The sequence below is a fragment of the Chlorocebus sabaeus genome, chromosome 24, assembly GCF_047675955.1.
Source record: "Chlorocebus sabaeus isolate Y175 chromosome 24, mChlSab1.0.hap1, whole genome shotgun sequence".
In the NCBI taxonomy this organism is placed as follows: Eukaryota; Metazoa; Chordata; class Mammalia; order Primates; family Cercopithecidae; genus Chlorocebus; species Chlorocebus sabaeus.
In genome coordinates this window covers 82,983,566-83,007,329 of record NC_132927.1, presented here as the reverse complement: position 1 = coordinate 83,007,329, position 23,764 = coordinate 82,983,566, and the positions used below count along the sequence as shown (strand labels likewise).

At 41.8% G+C, this 23,764-nt stretch overlaps 1 pseudogene and 2 gene segments (V, D, J or C); all 3 read left to right on the top strand.

Moving 5' to 3' along the window:
• LOC103229827 (homer protein homolog 2-like) overlaps positions 1-23,764 on the top strand; it is a 150,101-nt pseudogene that overhangs the window by 25,757 nt on the left and 100,580 nt on the right.
• LOC119619394 (immunoglobulin heavy variable 3-23-like) lies at positions 1,211-2,050 on the top strand. The segment is given in 2 exon segments: positions 1,211-1,546; positions 1,650-2,050. Coding segments are annotated over 2 exon segments (447 nt in total).
• LOC103229849 (immunoglobulin heavy variable 4-38-2-like) lies at positions 15,109-17,516 on the top strand. The segment is given in 3 exon segments: positions 15,109-15,220; positions 15,304-15,627; positions 17,473-17,516. Coding segments are annotated over 3 exon segments (414 nt in total).

Genomic DNA, 23,764 nt, shown 5'->3' with positions numbered 1-23,764 from the left:
GGGGATTTCCCCAATTCTGTGGGAAAAACCTGCAAGTGCCGGGAGTTTCACACTCACACACCATTAGCACACACGTCCTCAAAACTCATGAAACATTTCCAGGTTAGCTTTTTCCTTCTTCAGTACCATGCCATGAGTGGCACCTGCCCCAGTTACTCTAATAAGTGAACCCTAGTTCTCACTGCAGGCCCCTATTTTCTCAGAATACAGGGATTTTTTTTTCTCTATGACATCAACTCAGATATGTTGAAAGGTTTATTTTTTGTAGTTATTCATGGTTTTTGTTAATGAGGTCAGAATAAGATTAATTTCTCAATTTTTACATTATAATGCTTAGTATCTAATTTCTAAATAAAATTCAGAAACTGAGACAACATATCAAGTATCCATTATTTGGTGCGTTGTCAAACAATTTGAGAAATATTAATGTAACAAAATACGATGAACTGTTGAAATCAAGGCATGCCTCATTCACATAAGAACATGAGGATATTATAAAATAATTGTGGTGAGTGAAGGAAGCTGAAGAATTCACAGTAAATCTCATGTGATTTTATTTGTATGAATTGTAGAAGATGCAACTATTGTAAATTAACATGAAGAAGATCTGAACTTTCTGAGAAAAGGGTGGTAAGAGTAACAAGGTGGTGAAATGAAATTACAGAGAAGTGAGAGAAAAAAATAGAGTTTAATTTAATTGCTAACAGCATGATTGAAGTGCTGATTCAATGACTGCACACATACATCCACATTTCCCAAATGCTGCACTGTCAATTTGTTTTCATTATTAATTGATTTTATTAAAGCAGTAACAAAAATGAATATATTGGCTGAGAAAAAACAAGAAAGAGATAAATATTGACACTTGAATAATCACGGACTCCTGACAATACACACATGTGAACACTGAGTGTATATTTCAGGTAAACACTAGAAACGGCAAAATTACATGAAGTTGTTATGACAGGTGGGACATCCTGAAAACCCCTCTAGGCATGTCCCACACCACCCTGGAGCTGTCTCAGGGGAGCCGACTCCTCCAGTGTTCAGCGTCACAGGCACAGATAATAGGGCTAACTCTGTCCAGATGTGTGATATTGGACACATTGCACAGCTGCTCTGTTCTGCATGTAATTATCTTCTCTAAAAATGTGACATTCACACTTGCATTAAGTATATTCTACAAGTATGTAAAAATTAAATAAGACGATGAATACTAAATAATTATCAAGGCACAATCACATAATCTGAAGTTATATTTCCTGAGAGATAGAATTCACTCCAGTGTTTTCCGGGACACTCTCATCTGCTCTGAGCACTGCCCTCTCCTCAGGCGTCCCACCCCAGAGCTTGCTATATAGCAATAGACATGCAAATAGGTCCCTCCCTCTTCTGATGAAAAGCAGCCCAGCCCTGAGCCTGCAGCTCTGGTAGAGGAGCCCAGCCCCAGAATTCCCAGGTGTTTCTATTCGGCCATCAGCACTAAACACAGAACACACCATGGAGTTTGTGCTGAGCTGTGTTTTCCTGGTTGCTCTTTTGAAAGGTAATTGAGAGTGAAGTAGAAATACTGTGTGTGAGGAGACATGAGTGAGAGGAACAGTGGATATGTGTGGCAGTTTCTGACCTTGGTGTCTTTTTGTTTGCAGGTGTCCAGGGTGAGGTGCAGCTGGTGGAGTCTGGGGGCGGCTTGGCAAAGCCTGGGGGGTCCCTGAGACTCTCCTGCGCAGCCTCCGGATTCACCTTCAGTAACCACTACATGAGCTGGGTCCGCCAGGCTCCAGGGAAGGGGCTGGAGTGGGTCTCAGCTATTAATAGTGGTGGTGGTAGCACATGGTACGCTGACTCCGTGAAGGGCAGATTCACCATCTCCAGAGAGAACGCCAAGAACACACTGTATCTTCAAATGGACAGCCTGAGAGCTGAGGACACGGCCGTGTATTACTGTGCGAGAGACACAGTGAGGGGAAGTCAGTGTGAGCCCAGACACAAACCTCCCTGCAGGGACGCGGGGGGAAATCAGCGGCAGGGGGCGCTCGGGACCCACTGATCAGAGTCAACCCGGAAGCCGGTGCACACGGAGGCCGATTTCCTGTCAGGATGTGGCACGTCGTCTTTTTACAGTTCCTCTAGTGAACCTCTCTGAGTTCAGAATTCTCTGATTACTAATGTCATCTCTACATATTTTTTAAATGATTGTTTTAATATGAAAACCTATTCTCCTATGTACAAAATGCAGACGATCCTTACCGAGGAGATAAGAAGTTCCCAGCCATGGTCGCCACGATCAGAGTCCTGAGGAAGCTCAGGCTTCCTGGTGGGTCTTCTCCGGTCAGACTCAGGACAGGAACCTGAGGAAGATTCCTGACTAGAACTGAGTATGGCTCCTCACAAGAGGGCGCTAGCTGCGGGCGGCTGTTCCTGCAGACCCCTGGTTCGGCGGCGGGTGAATAAAACGTACACTGACACGGGTATTCTGCTTTGCCAGTTCAGCTGAGGGTCCGAGGCCGCTGACTGACTCCAAGGAGAGTCCTGTAAAGAATGGCAGCAGCGGCCCTGAGCAGCTCGCGCTCCAGGCGTTTATTTAGTATAGAATTCACAACAGAAGCTCTGAGTCAACACACTTGTGGATAATTAACATGGTTAAGAGAGTAATTCTATGAAGGAGTAAAGCTCAGGGACTGCGGTCTAAAGTAAATACCATTAGGGGGCAGTATCCTTGGTCGACCTCCCCCTGAGAGGGCCAGAAAATTGTAAGGGACTTGCAAGCTTCAAATATGACATTTTTATTGTCATGCCTCTAAATCAGGATGTGTAGTTATGTTAGCTAAGAGTAAAGAAAAGAAAATTTAGCTTACTAAAAATCAGGACAATAAAACCTAATGAAACGGAAACTCGGATATGAGTGGCTCCAGACTTGGCTATTTTAAGAGTTTATGTATCCAGGTGAGTTCTTTTCTCAATTTTACACACAGACACACCCACAATGCCAGATTCATGTCCCATTGACTCTCATTATCTCTTTTTTCATCAGTTTGCTTAGAATTTTGACTTCCAGCTGCACCCAAGTTTCACAAAAGACATTATTTTTCTATGACTGCATAGCATTCCATGGTGTCAATATATTGTATTTTCTTTATCCAATCCACCATTAATGGACACGCAGGTTGGTTTTTTGTCTTAGGTATTAAGAATACCATAGCAATAAACATGAAAGTGGGTGTATTTTTTGATAGAATGATTTGTTTTCTTTTGTGCATATACCCACTTATGAGATGACTGGGCCAAATGGCAGCTCTGCTTTAAATATTTTGCAACTCTCCAGACTGCTTTCCACAGTGCTTGGAATAATTCACATTCCACCAACACCGTATATGTGTTTCCTGTTCTCCGCAACCTACCCAGAATCTGTTAATTTTTGACTTTTTAGTAGTACTGATCTTGACTGGTATGAGATAGCATCTCTTTGCAGTTTTGATTTGCATTTATCTGTTGATTAGTGATGCTAACCATTTTTTTCATATGTCCTGGCCAGTTTATATACTTTTGAGAAGTTTATGCTCATGTCATTTGCCTATTGTGTAAATGTGGTTATTTTGTTTTTGATTGTTGATTTACATTTCTTACAGCGCCTGGATATTGGACTTCCATCAGACACATAGTTTGTGAATATCTTCACCCATTCTGTAGGCTCTCTGCTTACTCTCTTGATAGTTTCTTTTGCTGTGTAAAAACTCACATTTTATTAGGTGCCACATACAGAATTTCCATTTGTTGCAATTGCTTTTGGGGACTTTGCCAAACATTTCTTGCCAAAAACAATTTGGGAAGAGTATTTCTTAGGTTGTCTTCCAAGATTTTTATAGTTTGAGGTCTTGTACTTAAATCTTTACTCCATTTTTTTGTTAATTTTTGTTAATGGTGAAAGGTAGACATGTAGCTTCCATCTTCTGCATATGGCTAGCCAGTTATCCCAGAACGATTTATTGAATAGGGATACATTACCTCATTGCATGTTTTTAGTGTCCTGGTGTAAGATCAGATGATTGTAGTTGTGCAACTTTATTTCAGAGTTTTGTATTCTCTTTCAGTGGTCTATGCATCTGTTTTTGTACAGGTACCAAGCTATTTTGGTTTCTGTGGTTTTATAGTATAATGTGATGTCTTATAGTGGGATACCTTTGACAGTATTTTTGTCACTTAAGATTGCTTTTGTTTTTAAAGTTCTTTTTTTATTCCATAAATTTTTAAAGAAGTATTTCTTCTAATGCTGTAAAAATAATGCTGGTAGTTTGATAGGAATAGCATTGAATCTGATGATTTATTTGGGCACCATAAAAGCTGATATCCTTAAATGATTTCATCAAGTAATTAGAAAGGTCTCAAATTAGTAATCTTAACTTCACACCTAAATGAACTAAAAAATCTCAAACCTGGCAGAAAAAAATAAAATTAGAGAATAACTTAATGAAATTCAGATACAAAAAGGCATACCAAATATCAATAAACCTAAGAGTTTCTTCTTTGTTAAATAAATAATATTGATTGATAGACCCCCTAGCTGGATTAACAAAGATAAAGAAGATCCAAATAAGTACAATCAGAAATGACAAAGGGGATATTACAACTGACCCCAGAGGCATACAAAAATTCTCCAAATACTATAAACTTCATGCACACATATTAGAGAATCTGGAGGAAATGCATAAATTTTGGGAAACACAAAATCTCCCAAGATTGAATCAGGAAGAGACTGAAACCCTAAATAGAGCAATACCAACTTCTAAAATTGAATCAATAATAAATAACCTACCAAGAAAAAGAAACCTGGAAAAGATGCCAATTCTACTGAAACTACTCAAAGAAACTCAAGGCATGGAGACTCCTTCTCAACTAATTCTATGAAGCCAGCATCAGTCTTATACCAAAATATGGCAGAGACACAAGAGAGGAAAACTCGAGACAAATACTTCTCATGATAATAGGCTTAAAAATTCTCAACGTACGAAATCAAATCCAGTAGTATATCAAAAAATTGACACACCACAATTAAGTATGCTTTATTCCAGAGATGCATGGCTGCTTTAACCTATGCAAATCAATATATGTGATTCACTACATAAACAGAATCAAAAGCAAAAACCGTTGTAGTATCCCAGAAGATGGAGAAAAAGCTTTCAATAAAATCTTACATCCCTTTATGTTAAAAAAAAAAAACCTCAAAAGTATAAGCATTGAAGAAGCACACTTCAATCTAATGAGCCATCTATGACAAACCCACAGCCAACATCATACTGAATGGGCAAACACTGGAAGCATTTTCCTTAAGAACAGAAACAAGATAAGGATGCCCACTCTCACCACTTCTATTCAGTATAGTACTGGAAGTATTAACCAGATCAGGTAAGGTAAAGAAGTAAAAGCCATCCATATAAAAGAAATAGAAGAATGCAAACTATCTGTTTTCACTGATGACATAATTGTATATCTAGGAAATGTTGAAGATTCTGTCAAAAGTCCCTAGTATTTATAAATTAGTTTATGAATGTTTCAGGATATAAAATCAATGTACAAAAATCACAGTAACATTTCTACACACTAAAAACCTTCTGGCTGAGAGTGGAATCAAGAACATGCTCTCCCAATAGCCACCAAGACAACTAAATACCTAGGAATGTAGCTAAGCCAATGAGATGAAAGATCTCTACTAGAAAAACTACAAAACACTGGTGAAAAAAATAGAGATAAAACAAATAAATGGAAAAAATAAACATTCCACATTTATGAAATTAAAAAATAAATATAAAAAGTAGTTTTAAAATATGTGATTAATTCTATGAAGCAATGCCATTTTTCCAGCAGTTACAGAATATTGTAGATGATAATAGCAGTTCAGCATTTGAGAAAAGGAAACGCCTAACAGAATTGCTTTATAAGTTTTTTTTTTTCCTGTAGTGGGTGTATTTCAGTTAAATGATGAAAGCATCGGCATATCACAGGTTGGAAACACAAAATCTGTTTATGGATTGAACAGGCTGTAGACTTTTATCAAGGAATTACTTCAAGTCATTGAGAAAAACAGCAGACAGTAAATGAAACTTTCTCTAATTCCATGGAGAATGGAAGCTGAAGAAAATCCACCTAAAGTGTCTAAAGGCCCCCGAGCTTGGGTTCCTCGGCAAGTCCCACCTTCACAGATTTTCCAGGATTTTGTTTTTAACTAATTTATACATGAGCAGGACATAACCTCAGGTGACTTAAAATTTCCTGCATGTGTTGATTTAAGTCTGTATTCAATTCAGCTCTACCATGTAGGAGAGTTTAACAGAGAAATTGAATTAGTATTCGTTTGAAATTATCTGACACAGATCAAGAGTTTTCCATTTTTTTAACTTAAATTTGGTGGGGAAATGTTGATATTTGATAAAGACATTTTTGAATCTCTCAGGAAATTTACCTCCTGACGGTTCAGATAAGATGGTACACTATGTGAAGATGACAGGTTTGGCGCAATGAACTGGTACAACACTCTCTTTAGCTTTCATGTTATCTCTTTTTCTGCACTGACTTCCACCTTTACATTAGTCAAGAATATGGGATGGAAGAGTGCTTCTAAGCGGTCCTTGACTTGCCCATTTTTATGGATTTTCCAGAAGATGTGAGGAACCACTTTGTTTGCAAAGCGTCTCAAAACCACGTCCTGCTCCAGAAACATGTGAACTCATTTCCTGATTGTGTCTTAACTGACACGCTCTAATCAGTGCATCTGGGCCAATTTCAAATGAGGTGAAAAAATTTATCCTAAAGTAAAACTAACATTGTAGTAGGAATTCCTGTTTGAAAACCTTTAGTTTTATTATTGGGTAGGATCCATCAAGCTATAACATTAGTTGAAGTTTCTCAACAGGAGTTTAATAAACATAAGGAATGTACAGAAGTGTTTCCTAATTAAAATAAAACATAGCAGCTACCTAGGTTGTGAATGCAGCCTCGGTGATCTGCTATGTCCATGCCCATCACTCTGCACCACAAACTAATTTTGACCTCATGTCGCTCACTTGATATGGAAATTCAAATGTCACAGGTGGGAAAATCAGAATAAAGCAAATTTTATGACCTGTCATGGCTGTAGTTTTTGTCTATCAGGTAACTCATGTCAGCAAGAAAATAGGGACAACAATAAAACGTATTCAAATCAAGGGAGAGTCTGACCTCTGCCCTCTCTCCTGTAAGTGCAAAGTGGTGCCACATCCAAATTATTTTTCAAGCTCCAGGGTATAAAATGCTTTTGGGCTGTGGAAGCTAATAGCTCTCCCCTCAGGCAGGGCTGAGGCATCTGGGGGAATGCAGAGTTGTGTTCATGAAGAAGATGACATTATTTTGTCTACTTGTGTACCTGGTGACGGCTCCCCAGGGTGACTGTCTCAGAAGTCAGACGTGGGTCTACGGGGTGAGTGTAGGTATACGTGACTCACAGGGACTGATTCTCCATGTACTCACATGCCCTGTCCCAGGAGCAGCTGCAGGAGTCAGCCCTGGACCTGAAGAGTCCACACTGACCCTGTGCCTCACCTACACTGTCTCTGGCCACTCCTTCACAACCAGTCCTTCCTACTGGATCTGGATCTGCCAGATCCCAGAGATGAGCTGCATTGGATAGAAAACACTGGTAGTGGTTGTGGGAATACATTTGGCTTGTGGAAAATGGCAGCATCTCTTTATTTTACAAGGCAAAATAATGCTATATTGTGTACATATACCACATTGTCTTTATCCATTTGTCCATTGGCAGACACTTAGTTTCCATATCATGGCTGCTGAGAATAGTGCTGCAATAAGCATAGGAGTGCGGTATCTTCACCAGGTGGTAATTTCGTCCCCTTTGGGTATAGTTCCATAAGCTGGATCACTGGTCATTTGGTATTTCTGTTTTAATTTGTTTGGAGCCTCCATACTCCTTTGCATAATGGTGGGAATATAAAATGCCATAGCTATTATGAAAAAGCATTCTTGTTTTGAGGTATAATCCAAAAACAAATAATGTTTTCTCATAGTTTTTCATATGAGGTGCTAATAAATCTTGTGGAAGTTTTCCCATCTTGGCTAAGTATAAGTTTTCCCATCCTGGGCAAGGATGAGTGTGCCCCCAATTTTCTTTGAGGCAGAAGATTGGCAGAATGTGAGATAGGGGCTGTTGACAGTATTCAGGAGGTTCATTAATAAAGAGTAATGACAGGAGAAAAATGGAGAAAAATAGAGAGAGACATGGAGAGAAAGAAAGGGAGAATATGAATCTCATAAGAGGAAAATCTGCTGAATATCAGCGTGCGGTTTTCCATCACAGACACATCTGTATGAGAGAGGAACCATGAAGTCGAGTGAAGAGTGGAGAACATGTTCAGTCCAAAAATCAGCATATTCTCAGAGGCACCCACTGCTCCATCACATGGGTGAGAAATGTTTGAAACCAGTGAAGTGTGAGTTCACAGTAAGTTATAAAGTTATCATGTTTCCATGAAATTTCATTAATATGCCAAGGACTTCTATAGATCACTCATGCACAAATGTATACTGTGTGGTTTTTTCTTACATTTATGCAAGTATAGAGAAAAAGAATCTGTTAAGAAAACTTCTTCAGGTTACAGAGATCTGTTAAATTTGAGATCCAATAGAATATTTTCTTTGAGTGAATTCTAGGCTACTAAGTGAATAGGTAAAAATTCCCTCTGTATAAATGTATTGATTGCTCCTTGAGTTGTCAAACATAAACCCAAGAATTGACATACTGAAATTTCACTGCTGTGTTGGTAATGTTTCTGATAAGATTCTTCCAATACTTTGAGAATAGCTTTCCTGTTTCTTTACTACAGGAAATTAATTTTCACAAGATCTGAGGACACCACATTTTGGGTGCTTTAGTTGAAGAGACTGCCTTTGTGGGAGTAGGCAGTTTTCTTCTAACAATGAGCTCACTTCTGCAGATCATTCAGTTTATTGCTGTATTGCCAAGAATCATGAAGTTTTTAAACTCCAATGCACTGGAGATCATGTCCCTTCAATTAAATATTAATTGGCACTGACATGAATTGACCATCTTGAATATGTGTCCTATGTTATGTGCCCAGCATGTTACTGGGCTGAGAATGCTCCGTAAGTTATATCCTCTGTTTGTAGCACTGAGCAGATTGACAATGCTCAGAGTCATCCATGAAAGAGAGTTCCGAGGTTCATGGGGTTCTCGGAGACATTCAGGTGAGTTGAGGGGAGAAACAGGATTGGGGTCTGCCAGCCATTTCAACATCACTGGGAATCATTACCATCTGTGGATAAAAGTCTACATCATTCAAAACACTGTTGGGAAAAAGGCTTATGGGGTGCCTGTATAAACTGGCCATAAAAGTATGAGACGATAAGTTGTGGAAAGCCACAAGAGGCCTCTGAAGAGGAAAACCTCCTTATTGCCATCACATTCCCATGACCAGAGTGTGACCTGCTCTCTTATCTATAAACACTGTGCTCAAACAAAAGACACTCCTTTAAAACATTAAAATGTGGTCAGACTTGCTGGCTCCCAGTTAAGCCCACTCCCAGCAGCTGCTCTCCAATAACTTAAAAAAAATCAGTAGTTAAATGTATGCTGGTTGAGCACTGCCTCCTTTTCACTGTTTCACCCCTAAACATCTGCTCCTTAGATGTAAGTTATTATACCCGATAAATAGTGTAGAGACCAAAGTTCAGTGTCTTTGCAGCCTCCAAATTACACTGGCCCCCAACCCCCAACCTTTTTACAGTCTTAACTTGTCTCTTCTCATTCCTTCATCACCCCCGGACTTCAAGTACCCTACGGGTGGTGTTGAGGCTGGTCCCCAACAAACACCCTGCATGACCAGCTGACAGGAAGAAATTCAACCCCACAGTGGCTCCATATCAGCTCCTTACTATACTTGGTAGCGAAGCTTTTTCAGGGAAGAAATGTCCACTTTAGTGAGTCAGTGATGTTACTCACAGCTCCAATAAACAGTGTATTGGACCCAGGTTTCTCCTAGATCAATTTGATGACTACATTCAGCTGCTGTCCCAACATGTTTGACCAAGCATGTGACAATTTAAATGAGCCTGGCTGTGTAATGTAAATCTGAACTAAATAAACACAAATGGCATATCTGACCTAGAACCTCCAGGTTCTTTGCATGAATATCGACGTAGATCCTCTCATGGCTAAGCTATCAAAAGACCTAGTCTCTGAGAAATACACACAGAAATTTCTCTATATAGACCATCCAGGAGAAAAACATCTGTGGAACCTTATCTATGTGGAGGAAGTTGGTCCATCTCCATTACAGACCCCTCCCAGCAGCCTTCCTTTACCACGAAAATGGGTCAAATTAGCCAATAGGGTAATAATCCTATAATTACCAGACTAGCCAGAAAAGGGAAAGCCTCATTCCATTTCTGGAGACTCTGTGTATAGGTCACAGCCCAGAGGAAAAAAAAGACAACTGAATTATTAAGATTCAACTGAAAGGACATACGTACTTCCAGGATGCACACTTTGCTTTCTCAGCAGTATAGTTAATCTTGGTTAAAGATGAAAGTGTGACAATGCGCAGGCTCTATCTGTGGAGGAGAACACAGGGAAACTGAAAGACAATGGCACCAGGGGGCCCTCAGAACCACCAGGGGGCAACCGGGACACCAGTGGGGTGCTGAGAACCACCAGGATATGAGTGGACACTCGGAACCACCAAGGGGCGCTCAGGACATCAGGATTCTCTTAGGAGGCCACTCCACGTCAGGAGCCTGTGAGACTGTGGTTTCCTTTTAGTCTGGTGATTCCTGGCCTGGGCAAGCAAAAGTCTTCCCCAGGATTTCTCACCATTAATTCCCTGTAAATCCATGATTTCTTACCTACAATACATTAATTTACATGAGGGATTTTTTTTCCTAGACAGAGTCTTCTTCTGTCACCAGGCTGGAGTGCAGTGGCGCCATCTCGGCTCACTGCAACCTCCTCCTCCCAGGTTCAAGTGATTCTCCTCACTCAGCCTCCTGAGTAGCTGGGAATACAGGCACGCGCCACCAAGCCCAGCTAATTTTTGTATTTTTAGTAAAGACAAGGTTTCACCATGTTGGCCAGGATAGTCTCAATCTCTTGACCTCGTGATCCGACCACCTCGGCCTCCCAAAGTGCTGGGGCTACAGACGTGAGCCACTGCAACCCAGCCAGAACAGGGATTTAATTCTACCTTTTTCTTTATCTTTTTTTTTTTTTTTTTAGACCTAGTCTCTGTCTCCTCATCCAGGCTGGAGTGCAGTGGCACGATCTCGGCTCAATGCAACATCCACCTCCAGGGTACAAGCAATTCTCCTGCCTCAGCCTCCAGAGTAGCTGGGATTACAGACACTTGCCACCACACCCGGCTAATTTTTGTACTTTTAGTAGTGACAGGGTTTTGCCATGTTGGCCAGGCTGGTCTCGAGCTTCAGACCTCAGATGATCCACCTGCCTCATCCTCCCAAAGTACTGGGATTACAGGTGTGAGCCACCGCACCTGGCCTAATTCAACTTTTAATGCTGTGTATTTTCTGAGTAACACTAACAATGATCTCTCAGGACAATTTTTAAAATAGGTTATTTATATATTTTATTTATTAAAAATAATACTATTATTAAAAGATTAAAAATTTAAAATCGCACCTGTAATCCCAGCACTTTGGGAAGCTGAGGCAGGCAGATCATTTGAGCTCAGGAGTTTTAGAAGAGCCTGGCAACATAGTGAGATCCTTTCCATACAAAAAAGAAAAAAAAATAGCTGGCTGTGATGCTGCCTGTGCTCCCAGGTGCTTGTAAGGCTAAGGTGGGAGGATCCCTTAAGCCTGGGGAGTTGAGGCTGCAGTGAGCTGTGATTGTCACACTGCACTCCAGCCTGGTTGGCCAAGGGAGACCCTGTCTTAAAAAAATGTGTATTCTCAATACAAACGGTTTCCATGAATAGAGTTTTGTGTTTTTGTGCTGTGATTGTCAAGCAATTGTATTTGTTTTCTAACTTTAACTCAGCATATGCTTGGTGTTTGGTTTATTTTTCTTTCATCTGCTGTTTGTAGAAATTAAATAGCACTTTAAAGGTTCTTGTTCTCCGCTTTGGTTGGCTTCTGGTGTCCTGTTTTTCAGACTATTTCTCCAACTTCCCTTTTTCGTTGAAAGTCTTTTATCTTCCTCAGTCTCCATACAGGGAGAAGAATGTCCCCTTACTTTCTGACCTCCAAGTCTGGTGAACAGTTCCTTTCTCTTCATAATCACTGAAGCCAACCACGTTTAGGAGGATAACGGTTCTCCTTACAGTATGCTCATCTACCTGCAGACTCTCTGTCCTCCTCACCATTTTCTAGGGTCCTGCAGACATCACCCCCATCCCATCTCCTCCCTTCACTAAGTGCCACAGAGTGGGGTCCACAGTTAGTGCTGCCCTATGTGTGCTCAGGCCTGCGGCTCACTAGTGTTTTGATGATGAAGTCCAAATCCCCATGTGCTTGCGCCCTCTCAGACCGCGCTCTAGGAAGCTGCCGTTGTGAGTGACTCCTGGAAAGCATGGGCTGGGTTCAGTTTCGTATTGCTGGATGTTCTCTGTTATAAAAGGCATATTGGCAAATAAAGACTAGAGTTTGTATTGAATATTCATTTCAAAACTGTTTTTGTTCAAAAGTTTTCAAATAAAAAAGTTTTATTCTGCCTAGTTTGAAAACTACCATCTAAATTCAACACATAATGTAATACAATTTTAAAAGTGATGTTTGTCTTATTAGTCATTCAATTTATTAATAATAGACTGACATTTAAAATACATATCATTGCACATTTAAGTTTTGCACATACTTGACAAGAACGGCATTGACATTCAGTGTTACCAAAATATGTATTTAAATATATTTGTCTTTTTAATATTGGAATCGGCAGACATACACATAGAAAAGCATTATTTTGTACTACGGCCTCAAACTGCAAACAAAATTTAAATTTGGTTAAATAATAAGAATAATATGAAACAAATGGGTGTGTTGTTTTGGTGTTTAGGTATACATTCACTTTGGCATGGGCACATGTATGTGTCTTTGCTGGGCTGTTGTGTATGTATGTGTGTTTGTATGACCATGGAGTTTTCAAATCCATCATTAAGTTTCATAGTAATATTAATCTTGGCCAGGCACAGTGGCTCAGGCATGTAATTCCAGCACTTTGGGAGGCTTAGGCAGGCAGATCTTCTGAGGTCAAGGGTTCAAGACCAGCCTGGCCAACATGGCAAACACCCATCTCTATAAAAAATACAAAAATCAAGCAGGCATTGTGGCATGTGCCTTTAGTCCCAGTGCGACAGGGAAAGGTGGGATCAGAAATCCCACGCAGAGTCCCTACTGGGGCACCACCTAGTGGAGCTGTAGGAAGAAAGTCACTGTCTTCCAGAACTCAAGACTCAGAATGGTGGATCCACTGACAGCTTGCACCGTGTGCCTGGAAAAGCCGCAGACACTCAATGCCAGCCAGTGAAAGCAGCCAGGAGGGAGACTGTGCCCTGCAAAGCCACAGGGACAGAACTGCCCAAGACCATGGGAACCCACCTGTGCATCAGCTAACCTGGATTTGAGACCTGGAGTCAAAGAAGATTATTGTAGAACATTAAGATTTGACTGCCCAGTTGGATTTCAGAGTTGCCTGGGACCTGTAGTTTTGGCCAATTTCTCCCATTTGGAATGGCTGTATTTACACAATGCCTGTGCCCCCATTGTATCTAGGGATTAACTGACTTGGTTTTGATTTTACAGACCCATAGATGGAAGGGACTTGTGTCGTCTCACATGAGACCTTGGACTGTGGACTTTTGAGTCAAGGCTCAAATGAGTTAAGGCTTTGGGGGGCTGTTGGAAAGTCATGAACGGCTTTGAAATGTAAAGACATAGTATATGAGAAGTGCTAGGGGTGGAATCATGTGGTTTGGCTGTGTCCCTGCTCAAATCTCATCTTGAATTGTATATCCCACAATTCCCAGTTATCACGGTAGGAACCCAGCGGGAGGTGATTGAATCATGGAGGCGGTTCTTTCTTGTGCTGTTCTTGTGATACTGGTTGAGTCTCAGGAGATCTGATGGTTTTGAAAATGGGAGTTTCCCTGCACAAGCCCTCTCTTTGCCTGCTGCTATCACCATGTAAGATATGACTTGCTCCTCCTTGCCTTGCGCCATGATTTTGAGGCCTCCCAAGTCATGTGAACCTGTAAGTCCAATAAACTTTTCCTCTATAAATTACACAGTCTCAGGTTTGTCTTATTAGCAGCGTGAAAACAAACTAACAGATGAAATATCAATCTCTTAAAATATGTTGTTAGGTTTGCATTGACACAGCAGATTCTAATATGGGAGGTAAAATAAGTAATGCATGGACCTTCAGATATTAAGTCATAGGGTTATTATGGCTGTGCATATAAGCACATATAAGATTATGTGATTATAAAACACATCATCAAGGTCACACATTGAGAAGGATGGAGATATGCCCCACTATCTTCTCAAAAGGTCTTAGACAGAATCCCACATTTCAAAAGGTCACAGAAGGAGAGCTGTCAGGTGCTTTTTTAAAATAACCCACTTCCTGGGACAGGAGCTTCCCTCTAACCATGATGGATGTTTGAAACTACAATAAAACATTGGAAGGATCCAGGATTCACTGTCATTATTACATTCAGATGCTGTTCCAATAAGTCTGAAGTGGTAAATGAGAATTTAGATGACCTGGGTGTGTGGTTGGTTTTATATCAATTTTTAAAGGTAGAACAACATTGACCCTATTCCAAAATGTGTCCATGATCCATGATCACACTCATCTCCCAGACCAGCTCCTTCAGCACGTTTGCTACTTGGAAGAAGAGGACTCTGGGTTTGGTGAGGGGAGGCCCCAGGAAGAGAACTGAGTTCTCAGAGGGCACAGCCAGCATCCTCCTCTCAGGGTGAGCACCAAAGACTGGGGCCTCCCTCATCCCTTTTCACCTCTCCAAACAAAGGCACCACCCACATGCAAATCCTCACTTAGGCACCCACAGGAAACCACCACACATTTCCTTAAATTCAGGGTCCAGCTCACATGGGAAATGCTCTCTGAGAGTCACGGACATCCTGTGCAAGAACATGAAGCACCTGTGGTTCTTCCTCCTCCTGGTGGCAGCTCCCAGATGTGAGTGTCTCGGGGATGCAGATATGACGATATGGGAGGCTGTCTCTGATCCCAGGGCTCACTGTGGGTCTCTCTGTTCACAGGGGTCCTGTCCCAGGTGCAGCTGCAGGAGTCGGGCCCAGGACTGGTGAAGCCTTCGGAGACCCTGTCCCTCACCTGCGCTGTCTCTGGTTACTCCATCAGCAGTGGTTATGTCTGGAGCTGGATCCGCCAGTCCCCAGGGAAGGGACTGGAGTGGATTGGGTATATCTATGGTAGTAGTACGAGCACCAACTACAACCCCTCCCTCAAGAGTCGAGTCACCATTTCAAAAGACACGTCCAAGAACCAGTTCTCCCTGAAGCTGAGCTCTGTGACCGCCGCGGACACAGCCGTGTATTACTGTGCGAGAGACACAGTGAGGGGAGGTGAGTGTGAGCCCAGACACAAACCTCCCTGCAGGGAGGCGGAGGGGGCGGGCGCAGGTGCCGCTCAGGACCAGCAGGGGGCGCGCGGGGCCCACAGAGCAGGAGGCCGGGTCAGTAGCAGGTGCAGGGAGGGCGGGGCTTCTTCATCTGCTCAGTGCTCTCCCTCCTCACCAGCACCTCAGCTTTCTGTAGGGCTCCTCCCACTTCTACACATCCTTGTGCCAGGAAAGAAACGAGGAAGGCAAATTTTCCTCTTACAACTGAAGTTTCACCAATTACTAGGAACTTTCCTACAACTTCCTGCATGGCCCATTACACCTTTTGATATATATATATATACACTAATGCTTCTCCCCATCTCTTGATTTGTGTCATCAATTTAGTTGTGCCCTTTCTGAAATTCATGTGCTGAAACCCTAAAACCAATGGATCTATATTGGAATTTTGATTATATAATTAAGGTTAAATGTGGTCATAAGTGAGACCCCAATGCAATAGACCTGTTGTCTTTATAAGAAAAGGAAGAGATACCAGAGACCTCTCACTTCTCACGGGCACACAGAGAAAAGGCCACGTGGAGACATAGTGCCCTAGAAGGTGGGCCTCTGCAAGTTAGGAAGAAGCTGCACCAGGAACCAACCCTGCCAGCACCTTGATCTTCGATATTCAGACTGCAGAATTTTAAGAAAATCAATATTTGTTGTTTAAGCCACCCACTCCTGTTGTCTTATGAAGACACAGACAGACTAATACCACACAATTCTATTAGCTCTGTCTCCTGGAGGGAGAAGCAGCCCCCTGAGGCTGGGCATATCTCTCAGATTTTCACATGAATTAGGCAAAAACAGTAGCTCTCATATAAAAACTGTCATGTCCCTGTTGGGACAAGGTCTTTTAAACAAGCCCTGGGGCTTTGTCACAAAAGTTGTCTTTTATCCTTTATTAGGATGTAACTAATGGACAACGAGTACCAGCTGGATGGAAACTGACCACTGACCATCTTCTGCTGTCTCGTTATTATATCACAGAAAACCACACCAACATCACTCTATGTCTTCAACTTTCTAAATTTGCACTGAATCTATTGCTAAATGAGGAGCTACATGGGGTCTGTGTTTTGTTACCTTCTTCCCAGTCTTCCCCAATTACCAAGGGCAGAAGATACTTTCAGCAAAATTTGGCTGTCAATGCCCTCAACACCACATCACTTTTTAAGGTCCAAGGACTTTATTTGGGGGACTAGTGAAAAACAGTTTTAAATGGAAAACCCTAAAGCACATACAACAGCTGAAGGAATGGCCCCTGTGCACATGAATGCTGAAGAGATTGATGGTAGGGTACCTTCCTCCAAGATGGTCCTGGGTGTGTGATGGTTGGATGCCTCATCCATAGGAAAAGAAGGATTGGACTGAGGTAGAAACAAGGGCCACATCCTATAGGAAAACAAGAAAAAAATGGGCATCCCTAAAGAGAGTTAATTAGAGTTGGTGGGTTTAAGATGAATTTTTTCCAAAATTTTTTTATGTTCTAAGCTAAATATGAATATTTTCAATAAATTGCGAATTAAAAGGAAAATGAATTTAGAAGTTGAGAGAGAAAAAAGTCATGAGAGTGTAGAAAGCAAATCCACACAAAACTGTCACATAACAGAGGCCAGAATGGAGCTGATGCAGCTACATAATTACTCTGCAGACCTAGTTGAGACCCTTTGGTGTTTAAGGCAGGCCCAGCGGTGAAGAACTCCTTTAGTTTTTGATTGTCTGGGAAAGTTCTAATCCAATCTTCATTTCTGAAAAGGATTTCCATGATAAAGATTCTTCTTGGCAGAGTTTTGTTTATTTTTAGCACCGCCCCCCCCCCCCGCAGCCGCCGCCCTGCCGCCAATTTGAGTAAAGTCGTGTGTCACGTACAATGCTGCAGTCAACAATAGACAACATACATTTTTGTGGCCACATATGTTGTAATAACATATTTTCACTAAACCTTTTCCATGTTTAGATGTGTTTAGATAGAGAGATACTTACCATGGTGTTTCAGTTTCTTGCAGTGTTCAGTGCAGTAACACGCTGTACAGGTTAGTTGTCTGAGAACACTGTGCTATTCCACATAGCCTATGTGTAGCAGGGTATTTCTTGTAGGTTTGTGCAAATTCACCCTTGATGCTTCCACAATGATGAAATTACCCAGGGACAAATTTCTCAAAAAGAATCTCTGCCATTAAACCACACATCATTGAATGTAATCCATGTCCCTTCTGAACTGAAAACCTTCTGCTGAGAAATCTGTTCTTTTTCTTTCTGTTTTCTAAAACCTCTTTTATTTTCAGCAATGTGGTTTTAAACTGAGTCACATTTTTTTGTCATTGGGTTTATCTTATTTAAAATTTATAGAGCTTCTTTGTTGTGGATGAATATTTGCTTCCCTTCTCCAAATTTGGAAAGACTTTTTGCTACTATTTTGAATAATTTATCTTCTCTCTCTCTCTCTCTCTCTCTCTGTCTCTCTCTCTACCCGCCCCCCCCTCTTCCTTCACTACCCCTTTTATCTTATCTCTGTATAACTCCTCAAATGCATGATTTAGTGTTCAGCATCCTTCCTGGCCCATAGTCTTTAACTCATTTTTATTTCTTTCATTTAAACTTTTCTTCTCTGTCTCTACTATTTCAAATGATCTTTCTTTGAGTTTACTGTTTCTTCTATAACTTGACCTAGTTTGTTCTAAAATCCTCTGTTAAAATTTTGGGCTGACTTATTGTATTCTTCAGGATCAATATTTTTGTTTAGTCATCTTTTAAATGTTTTGTCTTTATTAAAATTCTCACATTGTTCTTGCATGCTACCACTAGCTCATTGAACATGTTTCTAACATTTACTTTAAATTTTCTGCCAGGTAATCCATATGCTTCCTTTTCATTGATGTCTGTTTAGGGACCTTTAGATTGTTTTTCTCTTTGGACCATGTTCCCCTGCTTCTTCATTTTCCTTGACTGTCTTTGTTGTTCTTTATAACAAAAACCATCATACACTTCTTCAAACACTAGGCTCATAGAGATAACCCACACCAACCAGCCCAGACAGTAATTTTGAGTCTCTCAAAACTTCATAGGGTTCAAACTTCTGTCTCTGTTCTTAATGGTCCCCAGGTTTTAGAGGATGATAGATTCTGCCAGGACTCACGGTTAGGGGAGGTAGAAACTATTTATTCAAGCAGCCCCTTGAAAAGTTGGACCATTGGACACAGTTTTATTTTTGAGGTGTGATTCATCAAAATAATGTTAGTTCAAGCTTCTCTCAAGCAGTTATTAAACATTGAAATTTTATAATTTCTTATTTGCACCTGGGGTTTTTTTGTTTGAATATTTATGTCAAATTACAAACTAGTTTAAAGCTGCCTGTTTGGCAAAATGATCTGCTGCAGAATTTTCATTTTCTGTCTCTAGAATGCAAAAAAAAAAATGTCTTAAAGTTCCTTAATTTGCTTAATTTAATGGGGTTTCCAGAAAAATGTGAAAACCTCCTTTATTTTTAAAGTACCTGAGTCCACCTTGGTCAATAGTTTCCTCTTTAATTTGCCTCTCTCCTCTCACATTATCTATAATAAGCAAGGAGAAATGAAGACACACCATCGACAGTTTGCTTACATATGCCCTCAGCTAAATTTGTAAGTGTTGCTTACTAATTCTAATTTCATCCAATGTAATATAATTTAGATAAATTACATAACAAGGTACACATACTTTCCTGTTCTAATGCCATGTTTGTGATGGAAACAAAGCAGGTGTGCCCTCTGCAAAGTGGTCGTCTGAGGTCTGAGATGAAGGGTCACACAGGTATTTTTCTGGTTTCTAAGGGTGATGAAAATAATAGTGATAACAATTCTGAACAGCACTGGCTCCTACCTGAAAGGTTACAGATAAAGTTAGTGCTGTTATTTCATATTAACAACTTATTAGAATAAAGCTTCAAGGGAGGGGCCGCATCGTAGGTCACGGTTGAGGAGGAATTGAGCTGTGCTCTGCTCTCCACCCTATGTACAAGATCCCAGGCAGAAGCACAGGTTCAACTGATGCATGGCTGCTGGAGGACAGTTCTCAGGGGATGACGTTAGGGCACCTGCTTCCTGGGGCAGGGCGCTTCGTTCTCTCAATTGTGCACTTGCTCCTTCTGCAGGCTCTGAAGTGAGCACTTGTATTGCCATGACTTATACATGTTCTCTCCCCTAATATGGCACAAACATATTTATTGAATTTTCAATTTCATTTTCTCTGAAGCACATTGGGTAACCGGAAATAAATAAATCATATTCCTTATCGTCCTACACAGCCAAAGATTCCTGAAGACAGAGCTGATGTGATGTACTCATAGGTGGATCTCTGCCTCTCAGACACGGCCTTGGTCTTCAAGTTTCAGCAATTCTGGAAAGCCAAGGACACTTCCATCTCCTCCTCCCTGCTCTGCAACTCACCCGAGAACAGCTTTCTCATTGGAATGTCTCGTGTTTAAGGAATGAGTCCCTGTTTTAGGTTTGCGTGACGGGTGCACCTACTGGATCTAACCCAGGATTGGAGGTACTTTCCAGAACATAACATCATCTGAGACATGTCCAGTCACACTGTTTCACTTTCACAATTTCAGCTTCGTCAGAAGAAAATTGAAATTGCTGAGACTTTTTCATAAGCGTTCTGCCATGTCCTTTCTCTGTTTTCTTGCCAGTTCATTTATGTCAGTCATGCCATGTAGATGTAATAAGGTCAGAATTCTGCCTCCAGTAACACATCAAGGTGACCTTTGATTGTACTTTTGGTTTATGCTCCAACATGTAGATTCTGCTGGACTTCCCCTCGATAAATCTCTAGATTTTAAAAGATATAATTCAAATACATTTTCTATGGGTCAGAATTGGAGAGGATTATTTATTCAGGAATATACCAGGAGCCTTCTCCAAAGGTTCCTAAGGGGAAGAACATTTCCAAAATCTTATCCTATGTGAGGGAAGAAGAAAAATCTCCTGCATGCACTTCCCAAGTCTCCACTTGTATCCTGTTTGCTTTAGATTTCTAGGAGAAAAATCTAGTGGGCCTAGTGTCATTGTAGGAGGCACTTTGTATTAGGCTAGACACTAATAAGAAGGGAAAAGTTGTGTTATTAGAATTGTAAATAGAGATTGACTTTAGTCTGAAAGTAGCTGCACCTGCAGAAACTCTCAGATGCAACATTCAACTACAAGAACCCAAGGGAGAAACAAAGCACTCCAAAACTTCCTGCAAGTTTTCGGATTCATTGTGGGTTCACTGATTCGGTGCATCTGGAGCTTCAGAGAAGAGGCTCCCTCCTGTGTCACAGAATCCTTGCTTTGGGTCTCCCTGCAGAGTTCAGTAGGTTTAGTAAGGCTAATCGATTGTTCCAAGAGATGGTATAAAAAATGTATGGTGTTACTGAAGGAATATTCCAAACCAGGACACCTCATGCTGGACTGGAGATGCTGGGGGGAAATGCTTTGTGAGTCCTGACAGGAACAGGAACCTTCTTGCAAGGCAAGAGCCAAGCTGGAGGGGGCGCTCAGGAGCCACACGGCACCGGTTCCAGCCCCAGATCGGGTGCACAGGAGGCTTGGGAGGACGTTTCCACTCAGAGTTTGTGTCTTCGTTTATCAGAAAAACAAACAAACAAACACAAACAAAACAGTTCAACAGTTTTTACACAAAGGCAAGTTGCTGACTTGCCTTTATGTAACCCATTATATCGTAACCAGTCAGACAACTTAAGGCGCTGAGAACTTTTCTATTTTATTTTTTATTTTAAGTTCCAGGGTCAGTCTGCAGGATATGCAGGTTTGTTACATAGGTATTTGTTTGCCATGGCAGTTTGCTGCGCCCATCAACCAACAACTTCGGTATTAAGCCCGGCACGCATTAGCTATTTTTCCTAAGGCTCTCCCTCCCTCAACCTCACAAAGATATTTATAACTAGAAATCCACTTTAAAAAATAGTTCTCATTCAATACCGAAGACATGGAATGAGAACTATTTTTTAAAGTGGGTTTCTAGGATTATAAATATCTTAATAGTGAGAACATGAAAGATGGGAATGATTTTACTAATTCAATGAGTACAGAATTGTTGGAGACACCATATTGCTATGAATAAGGAACTAAATTTCAGTGTTAAGTAATGTTGCCTACATTGTGTGAGTGACCGTACAGAGGTGGATCTGACAGTGCAGCAGGTGCACAGACCAAGTGAGTGAGAAATCAATATGTAAAGATGAGGATCTATGGATATGAACTGAAGGTATGTAAACACTTCACGAAATTCTCATAAATGCAATAGGAAAGAAAACCCAAACTTACTCAAAATACAAATTACTTGGTACTTATTTTGGGAACATAAATTCCTAAAGAATTCCAAACTGTTGTTTCATCTCATTCCCCTTGTCTGTGATATGAGAAAATCAGCTCTAATCACACATGACAGGGCAAATCTGTAAACCAAGAGTGTTTCTATTGAAGAGCCTGGGATCTCAGGACACCAAGTACTGGAGACACTGTCTTAGGAGCACTGAGCAGATCTCAGAGGGACCTGCTGGACACTCACGTGGGACATCCAGCAATCAGTTTCTCAGAGTCACCAGTGAACTGTGCTGGTACCTGAGGCCAGCAGGAGTCCAAAGTCCCTGCTCAGGGTCATGGACAGTGATGGTCCCAGAAATGATAGAGCTGGTCTCCATGCTAATCAAATGTGTGTTCACAGTGAAAAGCAGCTAATCAAACGTGTGTTCACAGTGAAAAGCATGTCCTGTGGAGGCTTGTTTTTCATTAAAAGGACCTCTGTTCACAACGAGTTTGCAAATGGAGCAGCACATGCACTTCCTCCAGCAGGACTATGACTTGGACCACCAGCATCTCACTCCTGTATGGCTGATGTGTCATTTATCTTCCCTTTCTTGTCCTGGATCAGGTCTTGAGTTATGAATCGGCCCTTCACGAAGTCTGCATAGTATGTGCTACCACCACTCCAGCTAATAGCAGAGACCCACTCCAGACCCTTCCATGAATTGCTCTGTCCCATGAATGTGCAAATAACCTGAGATCCACTGAGATAAATATGGATATGCCTGGCTCCCACCGGCTCCGTGGAGCGTCAGCTCCCTCTGCCCCTCCTTGCAGCCTGGGCAGGGGCTCCTGATCCTCGCTGGGCCCTGGCCGGTGTCCAGGGCAGGGGTGACATCTCCACAGACTCTCCCCATTGCCCCGGTGCTCAGGGAGGCCTGGCAGAGCTGATCACTACCCCGGCCAGTGGTCTGGAGTGGCAGCCTCCGTGGTCGCCCTGCCATGAGGCAGACCCCTGGGGATGCTGCCTGGGAAGCCGTCCAGAGCCTGCCGAGGCCCAGGAACCCCCGCACCCTTGGCGGGGTGGGCAGTGGCTGCTGCCCGGGTTTGCAACGTGGTGCCGTTTCCTTTTCCCTCCCTGGAACCCCGAAGTTTGACATGGGGGTTCCTTTCTGCCTTGCTGGGCAGCTCCCCTTCCCCTGGGGTAGAGCCCCCCGTTTCTCCAGGTGTTCCCTCCCACAGCTCCGGTGTTCTCCATGGGTGTCTCCACCTTCCAGATCTGCTGCCCTGCCCTGCCCTGCAGACTAAGGCTCTGATTCCCTAAGAGAGGGGAGCTGCTTCCCGGTAGAACTTTGGTGGGGATCTGTCTTCCCACCTCATTTCCCCAGGGGTTAAACCAGGGCCTTTAGGATACTGGTTTCGGTGGTTTGCCCCGTTGAGTAATTTCTTAGTTCTGTAGTGGGCCTAAGAGACTTGGCTCTGGAAGCATTTCAGAAGTGTGGGCTCAGATACACCCCAGACAAACACTTTGGGAAAGGAAGATATTTTGTGACTATTCTCATTATAAGGGAAAGGCATTCAAAAGAATAGAAAAACTCTTCAGTATGTGTTCCCTGAGAATTTCACACTAAAAACATGCTTACCACACTCCACTCAAAGCACTTCAATGTATATTAGTGTATTTTATCTTGTACTAGCCTGTATTTCATTTGGTGAACTCTGCCTCAGTTCAGCTCACACCCTCGCTTTGATTCTCCCTACAAGAACTTGTCTCTCTCTAGATTTCAGGTTTGTTGATTGTCTTAAAAT